Here is a 23171-nt window from a genome sequence, read left to right as displayed (position 1 = left end):
ATCAGGAGCTGAATTTTATGAAGAAAGTCAGCTAATGTGAAAGAATATTCATCCAATGGTCCAAATAGTATTTCTATTGATTTACTTTCCATGTAGCCCTGAGCGGCCTGCACTTCCACTGTTTGATGTCGGGGGAAAAAAGCCACTTGCTAATTCAAAACATTTGTTTGTAGGTGCCAGGTCGACCTGTCAGCCCTCAGTAGGGAACAGACGCACAAGCTGGAATTGCAGCTGGAAGAGGGTGAGGGCCACCTGGTGCTGCTGGTCACCCTGACGGCTTCGGCCACAGTCAGTATCTCTGAGCTCTCTGTCAACTCCCTGGAGGAGCAGAAAGAGCGGGAGGAAATATTAAAGAGATATGTACGTATGTAACCCTCCCCTCTCGGGGTCATCGGTACCAAGATGAGGTTGTAAATAATTTACCTGGAGTGACAAAAGTCCACCTGAAAAGCTGTCTCACAGATCAGTCAGCACAAAATGGGGCACCTGCGGTGTCCCACGTGTCTCTGCAGCCTCGCTTTCACCCCCCACTGATGTCCATACGCCAGGACTCTTCCAGGGCCTCCCCCAGAGCAAGTTCTAGATTCTGAGATTCTCCTCAGTGATTTTATTGTGCAGCATAAATATGCAGGTAACCTTCCCATAAAGGAAAGTCAAGGTTATGCAATCTTACTTTAAAATGAATTCATCAGCTCTTTGTAATTCCATATTTCTTGTCTCTCCAAGTTTCAAATGGAGTTAATGGCACTTGCATTAATTAACAGCTTGGTAACTAGAGGGTATTCACAGAAATTACTTTTATTTTCAACTACTTAAGAAGCCTTAGTTTATCCTTTTATTTTTATTTTTTTTTAGTGAATGTGAAATATAATTAAAAGGAAGCTTCCATACCTTTTGATCAAATGTAGAGAGATAGGGTAGAACAGTGAGTCCCTAAAATAAATACCTTCTCTATTTTTACCAAACCAAAATATTCACAACCAAATCTACCTATTTTCCAGCGTCCTACACTATGTATTTCCCACCATGTAGTTTTCTTGAAGCAACAGAGAGGGGAGCTCTTACTCCACTGTTCTCTCTCAGTGGAGGCTTGAAAAAGTGAATACCTCAGTACCCGTGAAACTGGGGAGAAAAGCTTTTCCACTTAAAATCACAAAGCTGGTATTGTGTGATGCTGCCAGGTGTTTAGAAGGCTCCTCTAGACTCTCGGCTATGAAACCAAGCTCCGACTAACAAAGAACCGCTTAATTTTTTTCTAGATTTTAAAATATTCCTATTTGCTGACTGACATCCTTTCAATAACTGAATTTAATAAAGATGTACCTTATCAGGCTGTGCAGATAACATGAAGTGCTGGTACTAATGCTCTACAATATTCTTCAAACAGATTAGCAGGATGTGCGCCTCAGCAAATTTATTCTGGCTATCTCCACTGAATCAGCTGTCTGCTAATGCTTGTACAACTCACCCACCAATGGTGTTATCATAAACAGTTTAATGGAGGTGACTTAGCAAGGCAAAATAGTATATATTTTTAAACTAGCTAAGAGCCTAAAGTATTGTGTGGCATCTTCTAATGTCTAATTGCAATTATGAAAATTATTTCACATTTTGGTACCTACCAAAATGTAGTCTCCTATTACCAGAAGTGAGCTTCATGAATTAAAGCAATTTAAAGGAATGAATTAGTATATGTATTAATATAAAAATTATTCTAGATATTATAATACTGCATTTCATGGATTAATCCCTTATATTAGAATGATACTGCAGGCTAGGTAATTAGAAATAATCCAACTCTTAAGGATTTTTTTTCCTGGATGGGCTTCTTTATTTCAGCCATTGCCATTCAGAATTTCAGTATTTGTTTCCATGCTTCTTTCAGATGTTAGTTATTATTTCAGTAAAATATAAAATATTATGTGGATGTCCCAGCTAATTCTCAGGTTATGTTCTGCTCATTATATTAAAAAGTGGGCCACATTTAAATATACTTGTTTTTAGCCCCAAACTTCAAGCACAGGCCTGCATCTCCCTCTACAGACGTACTTGCCAGGAAGCTACTGTATGTAATAGCACGTGCGTCCTAATTAACCATAGCAAAGCCAGGACAAAGGCCTACATAGAGGTTTCAGTAGGTTTCCTTTTTACTAGATAGATTATGAAATGAATGAGTGCTGTATCATCTCTGAAATATCACTTGTTTTAGTGAAATGTAGAAAGAAGGTTAATTGGAAAATTTTTTATGCGTTTTCATGTGAGAACATGTATATTTTTTGAAATTTAGGTTTGACTTAACAATTTGGTTGTGGCGAGGAAAGTTGATGGGTTTCCCTGCTCTCTCGTGAAAGAGCCCCGAGAAGGCTTTCCAGTGCTGTCATTCAGTGGTTCATTGCCAAGCACTGAAGCCCCACAAATTAAACAGACATTACTGTGTGAGCCCTTATTTGATCACCACATTCTGAAAAGATGGCTAATTCCATTTTTCTTTTTTTCTCTCCTTTTGGGGGGAGGAAAGCAGGGAAGGTCAATAGGGGGCGGGTAGTAATGGGTAGTAGACCAAGAGCGATTGTATGACCTTTTCAGAACGGGTATGCTGAACCCTTGCTCCCCCTTGTCACAGTTTAAAAACCAGAGGAGCTAGTTTAGAGAAGAAGTTGTTAGCATTCCATTTTTATTATGACATTTCACAGTCATCTGATTTAATGTCCCTTGACCGGATTGTCCACCGTGAGACGATGGGCTTGAAATGTTATTTAGAGCATTGATAAAAGGTGAGCAGTTCTAAGATGACAGCGAGTCATAAGGCTGGTGGTGTGACATTAATTTTCTCCATAACAGAGATGGAATAAGACGTCACGGTGACAAGCTGTCAATCAGCCCTGGCCCCTCAGAGCATCTCGATGCCATAGGATGGGGTATTGCCTCTCCTGTAATAGAGCTGAACTGAGATGCTCTCCCTGACAGCTGCTGCAGCCATAGAGAAAATATATTATACAGCCTTTCATTAAAAAAATAAAGAGGACTCCTCTCCAGAGCATTTCAATCTTTCCCCATCTATTGAGGGCTGAAAGGATTCACAGCAAATCATAGATTCCTCTGCTATGGAGATTTCTGGCTTCAGAAGCCGTCCAGGTTTTGGGGGCCTTCTACAATAACCATAAATAAGAGGGCAGGCATGCCTCTTGATGAGGCATGGCTTGAAGTTTTATTTCTTAACTGATATATGTAAGTCTTTGGCTATTCTGGAATTCTTATCATAATCGATATGTCACTGGCCTGAACAGTTGAAGTTCACAAGACATTACCGAGCGTCAGCTGATTCAAGGAAATGAAAGCTTCAAACAGTAATTACTCCTCCGAATGGGAAGCATAGCATTGGGGCTGAAGCACCAGAAGCTATAGGGCTGTGCAGGGAGGCTAGCAGTATGAAACGATTCTCAGACATGAGACTGATAATATTTGTTTCAGTCACAATGAAACTTAGTTAGAATTGCTTCTGAAAATGAAAGGACAGGAACCTTTTCAGAAAACTCTTCCCCATCATTAGGATAGACTTACCTGGTTTGCAGCACTCTGTAAGCTCTGAGATAAGAAGCTTCCCAAACCTGATCATTACCCCATTAGGCAGACAACTGCCTACAAACCTCTGAATGCTAATACTGCTGCCTAAACTTCCCACTGTTAAGCTAAGCCCTTCCTTTACAGGAATGTAAATGGAGAGAGACATACCTTTTTATTTAGCTCTATTATCTGGGTAGCTTAAACAGTTCTGGGAGATAAACAACTGTTTAAAAACAATAAAAGATTAAGAGCTAATCCCTGTGCTAAACATTTTTTTAAGCTAGGTCATGAGATTACACACATATCTGCATTTCCTCCTCTCAATATACCAAGGTCACAGCTTCAGCGTAAACAGTGGCTCATCATACGGGACTGATGAAGTTAATATCGCACTAAGCTTTTCCTCCTTAGTGTTCTCATGTGCTTAATACGGGGATGCAAGTGGTCTGTAGTAATATTTTAATAGCTAACTTTGTTAGGCAAAAGTATGTTATGCTCCCTGGTCAGAAAGCATTTTTAAAATTATGACAAAAAAATACCTTTGATTTACTGAGTAGAAATGCTGATCTTGTCATAAGAAAAATGCTATAATTTGTAAATAAACAAAGGCATATAAAGTTCTGTAGGTTCATTCTCTCAGTATTTGTGCTCATTAATTAGAGTTTTGAATTATTCTATTGGTATCCCTCTTTTAATCCCTTCCAGTACTGCACTTAGTAAAACACTACCATGATTAATTTATGAAATTAAAGAGGTTTTATCGTTTGGACCTAACTCTTCTATCACAATTTTTCTACTTCTACTTTTATACATACCACAATGGTAAATAAATTATAAATGTAAGAAAAAGTACTCATGACTTTTGAGTTTATTTTTAGTGATCAATTTGATTTTTCTGAAGATTATATGTCTTCTATCTAAAAGGTTTTTAGAATACCTAAGTCTTTTAAATTAAATATAGAGAATGGTCTTTCAACGATTTAACTTTCATGTAGCACCTGCAATTTCCAATGCTCATCAAGAAGAAAATAGTAGAAAAATAATTGATTGATTTAATGTTAACTTCCTTGCTGCCAAAGTCTGAAATATTACATAATGAACAACTTAAGATTCAAAATTAAGAAGCATGAATGTCCAAACCATCATACCCATAGAAGAAATCTTTCTTGGAGTGCTTTGGTAAAGGAGGTGAAAGGGAGAAAAAGCAGACATGTTCCAATTTTACAATTTATTGTTCATTATCTACTGATAATTATTTATGGGGAAGAAATGTTGTGGGCTTTTTTTTTATCCTTTGAAAAATGTACTTACATAGCAACTGGTATCTATATAAATGTGTGTGTGTGTGCACATTTGTGATGGTGGAAGTACAGCCTCCACTGAAGAAACACAAATATCCTTTGAATCACTTAAGCAACATCCTGAAATCAACCATAAAACTTAGTGTTTTCCTGGAACACCCTTTGAGACTGTTTAGGGCCTTTCTTTTCTAATACTGACGTTGGGGTCTTCCAGAGTCCATTGCGGATATTTCACAACCTGAAAGATGTGGGATTTCTCCAGGTGAAAGTAATCAGAGCAGAAGGATTAATGGCCGCCGACGTCACAGGTAAGAAACGATGCAATTACCCTATTTTGTGTGTGTATATAGATATACATCCAGGTATAGATATCAAGCAGCATGCAAGATCTGTACCATTTAGTGATGGAACTCCTCATTTGACCTTTTGGATTATTAAAGTACATGATATAAATATGAAGTTTCAGGGTTGATCTCACAAAGGTTTGCCAGCCACCAACTTTTATATTCTCACTGCTTTTTAAAAAGAAGGGTAATATAATAAAAAATAAACAATGTAAAATAAAATGACTTTTGAATTGTTGCCTCCTCCAAAGTTCAGTCAACGTAGTAGGGATTTTTCTTCCTGGTTTTGTCATTTTGGCATTCGGAGTAATACTGTATCTTCTCTCAGAGGGTATCAGCTTATGTAAGACACCATAGCTTTAACAATTTAATTCAAACATACATAATGCTCAGTTGTTTGGTATGAACTCTTAGTATTTGGGATGCTAATCCAATTTGTTAGTTGTCTAAATTTCTTAGGATATTCCAGAGATAATTTTGGATCTACACTAAGCATCCACGTTGTTCTAAATATTTTAAACCAAGAAACAGACCCATAAAAATGCCAAAATTACTCTTGTCTCTTAAATTTCTCATTTGGGTATTGCTGTTTCTATAACATATAATTGACTAACAGTAATTATTTTGTCGATTTTCAGAACTGAATCATTGGTTTGAATTTGCAACTATGGGACTGTTCATGTATTGTTTAATTCTATGGAATTTGGGGGTGTTTATACCAATTCTTAAATTGTCCATCTCAAAATAGATAATAAATAGGACTGATGACCAATTTTTGTGCATATTCACTGTTTCTGAAATAAAGTATCCACTTATTATTTGTGGAAATATGCTTACCACTATGTGTTTAACAAGTTGGCCCAACAAAGGTAGCTGACTTATTGGATGGGGAGAAATGTACTTCTCCTCCTATCTGAGGCAGTGATTTTTAATCTCTTTCATTTCATGGTACACAAACTAATTTACTAAAATTCTGCTGCACACTAAAAAAAATATATATATATATATGTTCTTGCCAATCTGATAAAAAATTGGTGTAATTTTAATTCATTCACATGAAATGGCTGTTGTTGTATTGACTTGTTGTTATTTCTCTTTATTTGACAATTCAAGGAAAAAGAGGTCAGTTGTCCCTGACTAAATAGTCAGATATTTAAAAATCCTTGTGGCCCGCCCTTTGAAAATCACTGCTCAGTGGGATTACAAATCTATCACATGGTCACTGGTACCTTCCTTTAATTCATCAAATCAAAACCAAATTAAAAGATCACATGCTTTAAAACTAAAGTAACAGATTACTTCTCCAAAATAGCAATATTTTAAAATTTTTAATTTTTGCATATTATTAAATGACTATTTATTGTGTGATAAAAATTAAAATGTTCAGCATTTACAGTTTCTTTAAAGAGGTAATTATCAACTCATTTGTAAGCTTAGAACATAACAGCTATCAAATATTCTTTCAAAATAGGTGTACCCGAAAACAGCTGGAGAGAAGGCAGTTTGTAATTGTTCTGGGTACATGCTAATTTGGCTCCTTGTACTAAGCAATTAGTGAATGTTAACTTTATTCATTTTCTTTTTTATTTCTGATGTGGTTGTAATCAAATTAATCTGGACACAGAGATTTTATTATTATTATTATTATGCTGCATTTATTATTAAAGCCAACAGTCAACAATAAATGATCCGACTACTCTTTTCATTCACTTTGGACATGAACTTGAAGACTGTAATAGGAATATAGTATTGCTTTTACACTGTGGAGGTTACGCCTAGCCTGTGATTCCCAGCAGCAGGTAGATTAAGAAATTTAGGGCAATGACATTGTCTCTTAGGAAACACCTTCACTTTTCTTCATGATTTTCTGTAGGGGAGCACACAGTGTTTTGCTGAAAATATCTGAAATAGGTAGAAAAACCTAAACAAATCAGTATCTCAGAGGGCACCTAAGTGCTCAGAACTATGGTTGAACATTTATAATGGGCACAATAATTTGTTATAGAAAAATTCAACTGCCATTTACTTTACAAGCTTAGAAACCTGCCCATTACAAAAGTTGAATGCAATTATATAGTTTGTTTCTCTTGGAGAGAAGCTGTCATTACTTTCAAAACTTCATGAATATGCAAGCCGTGTTAACCCTGTTGGCCTCTGTGCCACTGTGGAAGTTAAAGTACATGTTCCTTCAAAGCTGACAAAAACAGATATATCTCTTTCCAGTGGTTGTAATGTACTAATATGTAAATCAATGTGAATAACAATAGTCTTCTTCCCAGGGATTCAATGAGGCATAATTTTGATCTGATAAAATAAACTTTAATTTGGGAGATACTAAATAACAGATTCTTCATTTCTTCCCTCCAGTTCTGGGGATATAAATATAATGATTCCTCATTCTACCCTGGCCTTATCATCTAATGTGCGCTGAATTGAACAAGGAGACAGACATTTAACTATTGGGGGGCAGGGGGATAACCCAGCCTTTGACTTTGCTCACTCTCAGACATTGGGTCGTCTTTATGACATTTGTGATGGTGGCAGAGACTGAGGAGCATATATTTAAGTCCAAAATATCTGAGTACACTACCAATTTAAAAATACTTCTGAAAAGGATAGATATTTACATATGTACAGATCCTTCCTGGTCTTTACCATCAGATGTGGGGCACAAACAAGCTTTGTGCACATTTCAACTCTTACTTGTTAAAAGAAGTGCTTTAAAAATATGTCATATATCAGTGGATAATCATTGTCTGGCTCTACAAGATACTCAACAACAGTTTAGAAAAAAAGGGAATAGAGTCAGTGGTGCTATCTTCAAATCCTCCAATCAGCATCCATTTAGGGCCATTGCGTATGGAGGGGGAGATTTTAAATCACTGATAACTGTCTGTGCTAAGTGAAGAATATTTTATGATCTGATGTAAATGAAGCTATTACTGTAAGGTGTTCAACTGGCTTTGGAACATTTTTTTCTGGACACATCTAACAAGACCAACTTGGCTCTATTTTAAAAATATTTTTAATGATTCAAACATAAACCTAAACTTCTATAATTTAAGCCAACAATTTTAAATTACAGTATTTCATCACTTAACGTGAGCACAGGAAAACGAAAGTCTGTAATCTTTTAAGTAGCCATCCATCTTACCACACTTTCAAAGAATTTTTTTTCTTTCAAAATGTAAAATTTTTCTTTTGTGACAACACATTCATTGAGAAACATTGTGATACTGTATTAACTCTGTGTGAATAAAGAGCAATTGAGACTCTTTGAATGAGTGAGTATAAAGCACAAATTACTTTTTAATGAAACCCTCAATTCTTTCCCTTTTCACAAAAAAGCCTACAGCCTTGTTCCGCTGAACGCTACTACAGTAGGTCACTTCAGTTAAGCCCCTAATAAACTGTTGATAGTTGAGGGTAGTTTTTTCTTCAGTCTCAATAGCCCAGTGTTGGACAGTGCACTCCAAATCATTAAGGTTAATACAGATTTAAAAGAGATTAAGCCTGGTGGTTAAGGCCTCAATTTACAACTCCCACACATACACATGCATTGAGCAAGGCATAGAGTGGATTGAAATTTCAGTCAAACTGTGGGCTGCCTTTCACAGTCTGAGAAAGTGGCACTCTGGTTTTCGAAGTTGGTCAGCTACATTCTTCGTGCGGGGAGAAAAAGTTTGGTTAACTGAAAAATACTGTGCAGTACAACTTACTTACCTTTCAACCAGCCAGTGAAAAGGTCAAAGTCTCTCTATGCCATCAAAGCAAAACGCAGAGACCGTCTGGCCCTGCGTGCATTGGGGAGGGTTCTCTCTACCACTGAATCAAGTATTCCTTAAAACTGGGGGGACGGTGAGAAGAGAAAGACCAGTGTGGGGGGAAGCTGATTTATTTTTTTGGTGGTGGGAAACAGTTCATGTTGGAATTTGCTGTTTCTGGCTTTTAATTATTCTTTTCCTTGGATGGATCCTAATTTCTGCCTTCAACAGAACATCTAAAGTCTATAGCAAGTGAGGCTTTCTTTGCAGAGTATTTAGACCTGGCCGATTGGTTCTTTCAAGTTCTAAAAGAAGTTAGAGAAAAGAATTCTCTCCTCGGCCCCTCCCTCTTCATTTTCCCCTGGGTTGTTTTTTTGAGCTCTAAGGAAGAGGTCACAGCCTCCCCAGGGATACCAGCCACTCAGTTTCAGAAACAGTGATATGGGAGCACTGTGAAACCCTTTCAAAAGATGCCCTACCTTTTCACTGTGTTAAAAGGTACACTAATATAAAACTTCTGCACCCCAGGTGAATTGAGATCTCAAATTAATGCGCCATCTCTTTCAGAAAAGAGTGGAGAGAGAGGGACAGGAAGAGGAAGAGAGAGAATTTTACAATTAACATAATCTGTCACTGAAATAGTCCCATTTAAATGAGCATATCTTTTTCTAAAGCAAGCCTCCAAATATAGACTTGCCTTTGACTTACCAGCCCCATACTCTGGAAACCTACTAGTTATTAAAGAAAGACGTTTACTACCCCTTTATTTGCATAGACTTTTCCCATGTTTTTTCTTTAGGAAAACCGTCTTCATTGTTGGAAAATATTTAAGTAGCAAAACAGCAGAAAAAGACATGCTACAGTTTTTTTTTCCAGCTTCCTGTGAGAGTCTTATTATCTTAAGAAATAACAGTTAGCAGCTCAGATTCATTAGCAGAGCTAAATTTAAGCCCCATTTGACAGGCTGCCTAGAAAACATTTTGTTTTGCTGTCTGTGGGCTTTAATTAAGATGTGTTCAATTTCAGTCCTCTCAGTCTAGCCCTCCCCCTTCCCCAACTTGCTGTGTCACAGACCGGCGATCAGACACTTTTAGATGGTCCAGCCCATGACTTTGACCTTCTGCACAGTCCAGCGTTCCCTGGGGAACCGTTCAACTCATGAGGTCTGATTTCACACTTCCAGGATGCCTCAGCTCTCTTAACAATGACAGGGAGACAAAGCCCTTTAGAGCAGGCCGCATGGGGACTTGTTTAAATTGGAAACCAGAGAGGAGTCAAGGAACAAGGTTATGGGCTACAGAATAGTGCTTTTAATAAAGAGCTCACAGCTCTGGCTCAGCTCAAAGAGGTCTACCTCTGTACAATTAATTGAGCCATTTATCTGGAGCATCTTAGGCCTCTACTTTCTCACAGAATTGTGTGGTAAATATCAGCAAAGAAGCAAATGAGATATGCATGAAATGAATTTTAACACTTTGATTACTGTGCCTCCAGTCTTCATTAAAAGTAAATTTATTTGTATTTCTGACCTCATTATCAGTAGGCTGCCTGCATTTTTATTGGTTCCTGTGATTTCCAGCTTGTGTGTGTCATGAAGGTGTATTTTATACAGAGATTTCGATTTATTATTCTTGGTGTTTTTCCCTGAACATTATGGGTCTTTTCAGAGAAAGAAAGTGAAAAGAAAAAGGCAAATCTGTTCTTTGAAAGTTTTATATACAGTTGGAGAAATGCCAACCACACACACACATATATATATAACATATACGTGATACTGTCCTTTAAAAATTATGCTTTTTTGTGGGTTGCTCGAGCAGATTGCATTAAGACATACGTGATTGTTGCTTGAGTGGCCCTCAGAATACAATGGGTTTCCTGGGAGAAGTAGTTGAGTTGCTTTTTTTATGGAATTGTAGCAGTTTGAATTTTTAACAGCTGGTTACTTGAATTGCCATTATCACATTCAATAACATTGATTATATCTGATAAATGCGGCCTTAAATTTTATGATCATTATTTAAAATCTGTGGTGGAAGAAGAGAAAATATATGTCCTTTAAACTCTATATAGTTCCATTAAAAGTATGATAATATATAAAATATAATGGAAGTTCTTCATATTTGTAAATTATCAAGGGTAAAATCAGTTACTAAATATAAGGGGTTATGTGTGGATTTCATTCTCAATTTTTGAACTTTTACCATCTAAAAATATTAAAATTTTATTGTTTGAAACAAAAAGACCTAAGTCTAACATGAAATATATAGAAAATTGTCCAAGCCAAGTATGCTTTATTTTCACTATATAACTTAATTTATCCCTGTTTACTTTTTGATAATTAAGCTTGTCAAGAAGACTATCAAGCAGATAGTTTACTTTGAGAAGACATTTTATCCAATTTATAATGTATCAAAAATATCCAGCACCTGACATTTTTATCATTATAATATACTTAGGTTAGAAAACAATATTACAAACATGTATGTTAAATATCTGAATACTATATAAGGCATCAAATTTGTAACATGAGGCTATACAAAAGCATCAGATGGAAAGAAAGCAAATCATTGATTCATTCTTTCATGTCAGCACATAGGTATAAAAGTGACTTTCTTTTAGTAATTGCATTTTTTAAGAGTCATATTCTAATTATGGAAATGCAAAAATATTCTAAAACCAAACAGTTGACACCAAATATTTGTGACAAGAGGAATTCGAATCATAATTTAACACAAAGACTGGTGAGGCCTGACTGTGAAGTAGTGTTTTACAGGGAATTGCAGGAATCCTGTGTGATTCGTATGCAAGTCACATGGTTAGAAGATACTGCTCTGGAAGAATAGGTGGGATAACAAAAGAGATTAATAATTAGGTTTGATATGCTGTAGAGGCGAAAGACTATGGGCTGAGAAAATGGTGGTCCCACTCTCACTGGGAAATAAGGGAGGGAGAAATACCATAAAATAATTAACTGAGTTCTGTGGAACTAAGATTACAAAACGATCCTTTGAGTAAAGAAACAGAGAATTGATGATTTGGTTTAGAGGGATAGCTCCAGAATTTCAGTCAGCACTTGAAGAAATGCTTTGAGATGTCAAACTCATTGTTTAAAATTAAACTATAATTTACATTTTGTTACATTATGATATAGTTGTGTAAATTTATGTCCTAGAAAGTTGGGTTTGGAAAATGCTGCCATAAGAGAGCCTGTGAAAAAAATCTTACTACAAGAATATTTGGGTTATATGATAATGTAGTTAGATACATAAATGGCTAAACAGTCAGGCCAGAAGAGTGATTATATTACAGGGTTGATCTCAGTGGGGAAGCCAAGCTGTGGAACATGGGGGTCTGTCCTTGTTCTGACCTGTTCTGCCCATTTACTAATGACTTTGGGGAGATAATTGACTGCTTCCTTATCAAACTTGCTTGGAGGGATAGTTAAATCATTTGATATGAGACCAATCTATATATATATGTATTATATATAGCATATTTATAATGTATAATTATATGATGGCTTAGTTCAGACTGAAATAAATAGGCTTGGTTCAGCACGATGAGCAATAAAAAGTACGAATGAACATAGTCAATAATATTGCAATAAGTTTATATGGTGACAGATGATTACTAGAATTAGTAGTGTGATCACTTTTTAAGTTATAAAAAAGTTGAATCACTATATTGTATACCTGAAACTAATATACCATAAACAATATAAGATTGTATACCACTATACTTAAATTAAAAAATGCATTTAAAAAAAAGTACAAATGAAAGCCTTACTGAGTACAAAACAGTGATGTCTTGCTTTAACAGTGGGAAGTACAGAAAATATTTTAGAATTTGAATTGAGTTTAAACTCCATGAGAGCGAATTACATATGCATCACTATTGTTCCATTGACAAAAAGGGAAATGTTGAGGATGATACTCTCTTCTGGGCCCATCAGACACACTGTGGTGTGAATTCAGTTTTGGAAACTATTCTTTTTGACAAGCAAACCAGAATATATTCTAGGTTGGAATAGCTGCTGGTTAAAGTCAAGTCTATTGAGAATAGCTCAAGGAAAACGGTAATAACAATAGTAATTATAGTAACAACTAACATTTATTGAACCCTTATCACATGTCAGACACTACCCAAACTTGGTAAAAGGATTATCACAATTAATCTCACAGCAACCTAATTAGGTACTGTTGTCCTCACTTTACAAATTAGAAAAGTGAGATGTGGAGAGGCTAAGTAACTTGTCTCCATTAGCATGCTGGGAAGACACTGTGGCAACTCTTTATGTGATTCCTACTTGCAGTCTGCAGCAGCAGAATAGACTCCACATGCTCAGTTAGCTGAGTTTGAATGTCACATCTTAGTGTATCTGATTGTGTGACCTAAATTACATCTGCAACCCCAGCTGCAAGAAAGTCTAGAAATGTCACTTTGGTCTTTTTGGCCTTTCTAGTTCTGGAAGTGATGCTAGAAGATAGTTAGAATAGATGCTCAGCAAGGCATCCACACTGTCTGGTACAGGAGGGCAGGTAATGAACATCAATCAGGTACTAAGTGACTTGCGGGGTATACCCATTAATGTATTTAAACTTGAAAGTTACTACAGTGGGCGCATCATGGAATAAACGAAAGCTGCAGAGACACATTGGGCTACAAGAGCACAATGTAAAGAAGCATTTCTCAAAAATTATAATTGCCGAAAAATAGATCAGCACATTCCTGTGGAAGTGTTGATTTCCCCATCACTGGAACTGTTGAAACAGAGCCTGTATGACCCCATGGTTGCAGAGATTCAAAACCTAGATGAACTTTTGAATGCGGCCTCTCTAAGGCTGTTCTCCCACCTCTCAGAACCTGAGATCTTGCAGTAGGTGCCAAGATGAAAAACAAACTCCTGAATGAATAGATCTATGTAGAAGAGAAATAAAAAGACAAAGATAACATTCTAATGACAAAGCCTTGACATATGACAATTTTCATTTGAATTACCTAAAAATATAAAAAGATGCAATCACTTAATACAGTACTTGATTTTTTAAGTCTAAAGAATTTTATTCCACTGCAAAAGAACTCTTCACCTAATCAATTTACTTATAGGGAAGATTATATGAAACCTCATGCCGTTCCATGGAGCATCTAATTGAATATATATTTACTGTGGGTCCTAAAATATCTATGAGAAAAGAGAAGTGACTTGTAAAGAGAAAGGAGCTTGTGATATAGTTTTATACTCATTTTAGACCAAACAGCTTTTGTGTTCCTAATCTTGTAACAAGTCATTGCATATAGTTTCTATATTAAATATTAATGGAAAATAAAGTAGTTAAACATTTTTAGCACAATTTATCTAGACTATTAAAAGCGTGGACATAATTTTTCAGAGCCTCTGCTAAGTTTTATAGATTCCATAGTCTTCTTTTTCTTTCTCTCCCAGTTTCTTATCTGTCTCATTTTATTTTCTATTCTCTTGTCATAAATTTTAAGCTTCTTAGAATATACCAAGATGATTCAATTTTAGGACTCCAGAATATAGATAGTTACATACAATACTATAAATATTCTTTTGCATCTACTTTCAGATCCCAGAGGAAATAAACTCATATTTACATGAAGCTTTATTCTGTTGCACTTTGTCATGGTTCTCAAAGTGTAGCCCCAAAACTTCTGGGGATCCCCAGCCCCCTTTCAAGGGTCTGTGAAGTCACAACTACTTTCATAATAATACTAAGATGTCTTTTGCACCCTCTCATGAGTACGCAATGGAATTTTTCAAAGGCTACATAATGTTTGATCGCTCTGATGTCAACATGTCATGAATTTATTATTGTTATTTGTGAATGAATAATTAATAGTTTTACATGTTCTCACTTTAAATTTCTAAAATGGTAAATTTTGATAGATCTAACCTGTATAAGCAAGATCCTTTTAAGATCCTCAATAACTTTTAAAAGTTCCTAAGGCCAAAATGATTACAAGCTATTGCTGAAGGATGATGATTTTCAGTTGGGGGAGGGCAGTATGGGCTCCTTGGGTATTTTTGAGATTTGTGGGGAAATTTAATTACAGTAATTACTGGGAGCCCTGCTGGTATTTATGGCAAGGAGCTGGGGACACTAAATGTCCTCGGAAGCATTTAATAATAAAACTGTCCCATGTCCTACATGACTAAATACGGACATTGATAATAGGTTTAAACTTTGTTCCATGATTATCTGGGCCTTGATTACATCCTGAAATACATATTATCCACACAGTCCTTGCAAATGGCTGGCATTTTACACCATAAACACCTAAAAACTTAGGGTGACCTCCCAGGCACTTCATGATGGTGGTTCGCCGATAACCACTTTGACCTCACCTTCTAATTGAGTCCAACGCCAACCACCCTAATTACATCTATAAACTGTGTCTCTTCTTCATACTTTTCAAACCCCTTACCCTGTTCTATATTTTTCTGTGTTGCATTAACACATATCACTCTCTAATATACAATAAAATATATTTCTCATTAATGCCCAATTCAGTTTTTCTTTCCTCACCACCGCAAGTAAAAAACTCCAAGGTACCAGAGACCTTTACTTTTTTTGTTCATATGGCCTTTACTGTTCATAGTAGACACTCAATAAATACTTGTTAAATAAATCAACATATGGTTTATTATAAACAACATTTTATTTGGTCTCCTTGATAATAGCATTAAGGCATTCTATTAAATTTCAAAATCATAGATAGGTTAGTTTTATTTTATTCACAATAGTAAGGAGGGCATCACAAAGTCTTCAATACGAAAAAAGATGTATTAGATCTAGAGGGCCAAGAGCCACAACTCAATTTTCCTGCCACATTTAAACCTGCTTTATGACTTAGTGAGAAAAGAGAAGCCCTGTTATTATTATTCAGTCTCTGAATCAGATCCAGTGGGAACCTAGGGAAGAGTGTCAGTTAATGTAGTTCTACCAATCAGATGTTTAAAATATGTTTAGGTCAGTCAGGGAAAAAGGCTAAGGTCAAAGTCCCCACACCAGTGACGGGGGGTGGGGATCGGAAGATGTCTCCAACATGCGTTGCTTTTTGTTCTGGTCGATCCTATTGAATTCCCCCTCTATAACATTGTTATATGTTATGATTGGAATTTCAGTTTGCAGAAAGGACAGATGGAAACCTTGATTACAATTTTTAAAAAAAGATGAAAGTATAGCTATTTCGAACTGTGGCAACTGAGGAAATTAAACCAAAGAGCTTAATTTGTGCAAGGTAGGCCCAAAATAAAAGGCCCCCACGAGTATGAATTGCTATCTGTGCTGTTCAAAGCCTTCTGTGTTTACAGAGTCATGGCAACAAAGAGGTGGTCACTGGGTTCCCCTCCCCCACCCCATCCCACACACATTTTTATAACACATCTCATCCAGCAGACTGAGCTACTTGTCAACAGCAAAATGACCCTGGACAAAGCCCACCACTGATGGATCAGGATTAACTTTCTATTCTGGGAGTAAGAATATCATTGAGTATCTTTTGAGTGACTTTAATGCTCAAACCAGTAGTTTGCAAAAACTGAAGTCATTCACTTGCCCATAAAACAGGTAGCGAGCAAGCAGGGGTGGTGCAGACTTTCCCACAGTTCTTTGTAAATATGTCAGTGTTGTGACCTCAGAGATCAAGGGCTAAACAGTGAGAGAGAATTAGCCAGTCCATGCACCTCATTTAATCCTCAGTGCCGTTTTGAAGGTTGCCAGAAAGGATGCCCACTGGAGACAATTCTGACATTTGTTTTTTTTGTTGTAGAAATGGCTTTTCACCATAAGAAGAATTGAAGTAATCGAGTATATGCTTTAAAATCTGTTATTGATTTAGTTTTATGAGTTAGGGTAAAAAAGTCTCTTTCCAATTTTAATTCCCTTAGGAGATTTTTTTTCCTATAAAAATCTGTAGGAAAAAAATAGCCCTTAGTATTTAACTAGGTTATGTATAAATGCAGCAGCCCTCATATAATGTTTTTAGTATATTTTGAATGATTTAATTTTATTTTGTAATCCATTTTATAGGAGATACATTAACATATATCTCGATTTTTGTATTATAGAGAACATATTAAAAGGATACACAAATAGATTAAAGCTAAGTATTCCTGATCGTAAATTGTTAGTCTCTTTTTTATATAATTGTCTTTCACTTCTAAAACTGCTAGTGATAAAGAGATATAATCACCACAGATCACCAGGGGCACCTCCTTTGGGGGAAGTCTTCCCTTCCTTTTCCCCTTCCTGTTCCAGAGTTAGAGCATGATATGCTTTCTTTTCATTGCTGCTATTAAACCCTTCACTTACCTTTATTACAGTGCTTACCACCCTGCACTGTAATTGTTATTTACATGTCTGTCATGCCCTCTAAATTGCGTGTGCCTTGAGAGCTGGACTATGTCTTAATCATACTTATAATTCTGGGGTGAGAAGAGCAGACACTCCACAAGTAATTAATGCTTCAGAAGGTATCCTTATTTCTTCCTAGAAAATTGTCAACATGGAAAATTACCATGTTCTCAAGGAAAGCTAAGATTCTCTTCTAGCTGTCATGGTGCTTAATGCAATCAACCCCACTGCCCTCACCCTCCCTCAGCACTGCTGCAATTCCTGTCTTGCATCCAAACCAAAGTCCCCAGTTTTACATACTGCGAAGGGCAGGAAGAAGCACCCTTTTTTTTGGCTGAAATGGTGGACACTGAGGAAAAACCAGTTGTTACTCACAGGTCTGCTTTAGTCTTAGGACAGGAATGAGTAAGAGGGAGATGAAATTATATAATCTGTGTTCCTATACATTTAGGCTCTTTAAATAGCCAAAAAATGATCAGAAACAAAATGCACTTCAATTATGAATACTGCCTGTATTCTTTTACTCACCTAGCCCTACTGTGTGGAGTAAAAGCATCCCAGGTATGGCCCTGCACCGCTCTCTAAGCTTTGCAGAGTATAATGCACTTTGGAGATACGGACTCAGTCCTTAGTCAGCCTCACTCCTCAGATACTATCAGCAGGCAAGGCCACACAGCACAGCATCTAACTGGAATGATGAAAAGGATGAAAGAAAGGAATAATTAAGGAGATAATTAATGGTTAAGTCCATCACTGGTATTTCTGTGATTGTTTTCATTTGTTTAAGTGGCACATAATCGGGGCTGCAAAATTTAGGAACTGAAAAGCAAGTCATTTAAAGCATCATTTAGCAACCCAGATAAGCACATTAACTGCGTGTAACCACTTCTTTAAAATAAAACTACACTGTATGCTTTTTAGTAGTAAGTTTATAGAATTCAATATTGTATATTTACTATTAGTTTGGTTGAAATCACCGTTAATTTTTAATTGCCCTTGAATCATGCTGTGGAAGAAGGACGCTTTCTGAATTAGTCAAAAATCACACACTGTATAATGACCTGATCTTGGTATCCATCCCTGGTACCTGTAAAAATATAACTCTTTATAAAGAAAAGGTAAATAGAAGTTAACATAAAATAGCCTACTCTTTTCTTACCTAAATTTTCTTCTGCTAGATTGTAGATATCCAGTCTGTGCAGTTTATTGAATGCTTCTTGGGCTTAGAAAAACACACAGGTTTGGCTAAGCTGAATGAATTTTTTTTAATCTCCAAATAACAGTATCAGGCATAATAGATTGTTCAATATTGACATCTTCAAATCCTTTCAGTTTTACCTTCAAAATATATCCAGAATCTAACTTCTTTTTATCACCTGGATTATTGCAATAGCCTCCTAATACTTCTCCCTGCCTCCTCCAGTGCCCTCTCTCTACCTGTTTTCCAGACAGGAGTCATCAGATCATGTCACGAGTCAGCCCAGATCCCTCCAAACCCATCCCCCTCCATGTAGAGGGATAGCCAGATCCAAAAGAGGCCTGCTGCCCTCCCTGCACCTCTCTGATTATGCCGTCTGTGGCTTTCCCTGCCACGGTCCATTCCTCCAGTCACAGTGACTTCCTGGGTATTCCTGGAAACATCAGACGCAGTCACGCCCCTGACCTTCCCATGACCTGTCCCTCCAGGTAGCTCAGGGCTCGCTCCCTGCCTCCTTCATTCCTTTGCCCATGTCCTTTTATCAATGAGACCTTCTCTGGCAGTCCCTTTAAAAATTGCACTGACATACCAGCACCCCTCATCACTCTCCCCATTTTAATTTTTCTTCATAGTATTTATCGCCTTCTAAAATACGCTCAAATGTTATTCACTATCTATCTTCTTTCTCATTATACGGTCTATGAATTCAAGGTTGCTGTTTTTTCATTGTTTTATGCACTTATATCTCTCAACACATAGAACGCTGCCTGGTACCTGATAAGTATCAATTATTTGTTGAATGAGTGAATTTGTGGTAAAAACATTAGCCAGTTCTTCCTGTGTGTGGCCTACTAACTACTAAGAAATGACATAGTTATTAGGAAAGGTCTTGCCTAGTGGTTTGCATTGAAATATATTTCATTGAAGGGAACTTGGACCCTAGGGGTAGAGCAAGGACTCTGAAGCTCAGATAGACCCAGGTTTAAATGATAGCTCTACTACTTACAACCTGTGACCTGGTGAGTTATAGAATCCCCCAGTGTCAGTTTTCTCATCTGTAAAACGGGAATAGTAAAAGTTCCTTTCTCACAGAGTGATCATAAAATCTTCAAGCAAATGAACATAAAACATAATATCGGATTTATAATGATATAAAACTCAGTAAATGTTTACAATGATTATAATATGATAATTGCCCTTTATTTGCTAATTTTTTAAATAAAATATTTTACAAATCTTTATTCTTTTCATTAGGAGATTTAACTTAAGGTATGACTCATTTTTTGTTATTTTTGTACTTTAAAGCCCATTTTGAAGTTTTATGTATTTCTGCTTGAAAAGACATTATTAAAGCTATTACTTATTGATGCCCTACTTGTGTGTGCCAGACCCTCTGCGAGTTATATTCTAAGTATTATCTCTGCAAGGGGCCATTACAGTCACTGTGTTGTTTTGAAGGGAATGGGCCCAGGGCCATGGAGCGAGTGTTCAATCGCAGTTTGCTCAGCCTCCGAAATCTAGCCCTCTTCCCCCCAGACCACAGTCCTCTCACTTTAACTCCAGTGCCTTACCCAGTGCTCTTGGAAGTCCATGGAGTCGTTGAGCATGTGAAATGTGTGGTGTAGCTCAAGCAAGGTGCTGAAAAGCTCTTGAGGGAGGAGATGAAGCTGAGACTATATCCCATGCCGTACAATGTGGATTTTAACCTATAGGCCCTGGGAAGACATCAAAGGTGTTCTACTTGAGAGGAAGGTTTCAGAGATGCACAGTTTCCAAGGATTGGTTCATGTCACTGAATACAGTCCAGTCTTTTAATGTGACTCTAAGCACATTAAGAATAATGGATTTTAGACTGGGAAAAAATCAAGTATAAATAAAGCCACGTTAAATAGGAGTTGGGTCTATCTTAGACAAAGGCTCTTTTTTTAAAAAAACATAAGTACCATTACATTTTACACAGTGTCTTATAACATTGTCTCTTAAAAATTGTATTGCCTACTGACTTCAAGTTATAAAAAAAGTGCAGATAGGATAATATTTTTTGCTGATGATAATAATGATAGTATGGCACTGGAATTAAAAATAGCAAAATGACTGACAAGTGGCTTCAGAAGGTGCTCAAACTGTTATTTTGGTCTCTGGGGCTTTAATACCTTTATCCCAATAGTAAAGAGTGACTGGGAGAGAAGTAATGTAATGATAGGTGACTGATACTGGTTTTCCCTGGGAATGGCTTTATGAAAAATAATCAACTAAGAAAATCTGAATAGCTACTGCCTCCTGGGCATTGCTAAATGTATTAGTTTCTTAACAAGACATGGAAAGTGTTCAACATTAAGAACAGATTTTGTTTCTTTAAGATCTTTCAGCCAATCACTGACTCAAGATTTGCTTTTTGTCAGCAAATAAAGACACACTAACCAAGAAGGTGTTGATTTAAGAGATTTTCCATGGGGTTAATTTTTTTTAATGAAAATTTTCACACAATTGAATATAATTCCTGTGAAAAAATCAAATAAATATTCTCATCCTCTGCTTGTGGATGTTTGAAGTCCCTTCCCTGCCCCTCCAGATGTTGGTCTCCCGAGTTAGTTCCTACGCTTTGGCTGTGGGAGGGGCAGTGCAGTTCTGACTGAATCTCTGAATCTTGTGCACATTGTCAGCCACTTGAGGGCAAGCAAAACCAACTCAACTGAGATGGACTAGTGATTGAAGTAGAGCAAGTGAAAATGGGGGAACAAAAAGTACCAAAAGTACTACCTTTACATAGTCCTTTTTTACTGAATTAAGATTAAGATGAATGTGTGAGAAAAATGAAAAAGAGGTCCAAGAAAGAGTGTGAGAGTTACACATGTCTTCCAAGTATGTGCTTCCAAAGCTAATCATTTAATCTAAAGTCTTGTCTAAAATGACATAGTTACTTGTTCGACAAGGAATCATAAATAGGGCTTCAATTTTCTCTGTCATTATTATAGTAGATATTTTTATTTATCCAGCACTTTTATAAACTATCTGAGGTTGTAGCAGTTTATATTCTCTGTTCTTTTGTTTATGTCCCAGCACAAAGCTAGGTGGAAAGAGGATACTTAATTCTAGCTGTAAGAACAAGCAAGGTTTTAAGAACTGTTTGCATGGAATTTTTATGCTTGTAGGTGACTTATATGGGAGAAAAAGTATTGTTTATGTGGCAAATAAAACTTATTACAATGTGTCTAATAAACAAAATATTTTTGAACATTATTTTCCATGGCATGTGAGTTGTGAGGATAGTAGCAGGTAGGACAAAGAGGAATGAAGGTGGGAAAAAAGATAACACACGTCCAAAGTCACAGGTGAATTTGCACCAGACCTAGAAGATTTTCTAGCCCTCTACTGTTTATTGAAAATTGTTCCCAAGACCAAAACTTGAGAAGACTACCGTAATGTTATCCTGAGGTATATAAGGCCACTGAACTAACACATACATATTAAATCTTTTTTTAATATAAAATTAATAAATTACATTAAAGGTGAGCTAAAGTTTGTACAACTCATTTTAAGAAGTAAGTGCACTGCTGTGTGAGAATGCATAGCTTATCTGTCACTGATAGCTAATGAATTCTTTCCCTATTAAAATTTAATTGAAAATCCTCAATGATATTTAAGCTTTCACAGAAGTGTAAACTACTGTGACTATAATTCACAATGCATTTAAAACAATTATTCTTTATCATTAAAGTTAATAATATGCACATTAACCTCTTATGTAGTCTAAATCAATATTGTAGTTTAAAAGATATGACCTCTGGACAGCTTTGTCTAAATATTGATTTCATTGTCATTTGTATAAGGTATCAAACAAATTACATGCTGCACTAATATCATTAATGCTGCCCCCATAGAGCCTCTGACTTTATGGGTTCTTATAATACAGGACATGACATTACAGAATATTGAGGACATCACAAAATACACTTGCTGAATGGATGAGATTAGACTACGGAAGGACCGAGTTGCTGTAAACAGATAACTTCCAGCCCCTTAGCTATCCGTAGACAAAAGTGAAAGGCTGCTCTTTAACATGCAGGTTGTTTGTTGAGGTTAAGTCTCAAAAGGCAGATTTTTCTTTCTGCCTCAGAGGTTTTAATTTAGCTTCTTGTGATGTCTTAGATATTTCAGAAGACAGTCTTAAGTCAGATTAAAACGTTGTAATTCTGCAATATAGCAGTTTTCTCCAAATCATCTTGTTTAGAAATTTCTGTTACAAGTGACTAGTCCGATGAATTAGAAAATGTATGTATAAAAGTAACGAGCCTGAAACTTTCAAATGATCACTATGGAATTAAATAAAAACTGACTTAGGGATGGACGTGCATCACATTTTCCCCTTGTAGTTAGCCGTTAAATTATTTTTTGTAAAAAATTAGAAATTGAAATATCAGCTGCATAATCTGCATTCTTTTACTTTTTTCCTGGTTCTATATTTCAATGAATAACAGTAATTAACATCATCCTGTTACAGCTAACTCTATTTTGATGTTGTTTAAGAAATGTTTTTAATTGTACTCCATTTTTTAAATAAAAATTTTTTAACAAGAGATGTGGTTATAATTATGATACTCTGAGCTGTGGGTGCTATTTAT

At 36.3% G+C, this 23171-nt stretch overlaps 1 protein-coding gene across 17 annotated transcripts in view; it reads left to right on the top strand.

Moving 5' to 3' along the window:
- Nucleotides 1–23171, top strand: part of MCTP1 (multiple C2 and transmembrane domain containing 1) — a 493900-nt gene that overhangs the window by 310462 nt on the left and 160267 nt on the right. For all 17 annotated transcript variants that reach the window (XM_053663569.1, XM_053663564.1, XM_053663565.1 and 14 more), the window contains 2 exons: nt 174–360; nt 5080–5173. In XM_053663569.1, coding sequence (XP_053519544.1) covers nt 174–360; nt 5080–5173 — 281 coding nt within the window. The remainder of the gene's footprint in view (nt 1–173; nt 361–5079; nt 5174–23171) is intronic.

The sequence above is a fragment of the Artibeus jamaicensis genome, unplaced genomic scaffold (assembly GCF_021234435.1).
Source record: "Artibeus jamaicensis isolate MK-2021 breed Jamaican fruit bat unplaced genomic scaffold, CSHL_Jam_final contig_3214, whole genome shotgun sequence".
Lineage (NCBI taxonomy): Eukaryota > Metazoa > Chordata > Mammalia > Chiroptera > Phyllostomidae > Artibeus > Artibeus jamaicensis.
Note: the sequence above shows the minus strand (reverse complement) of the source record. Positions and strands in the feature narration are given on the sequence as shown.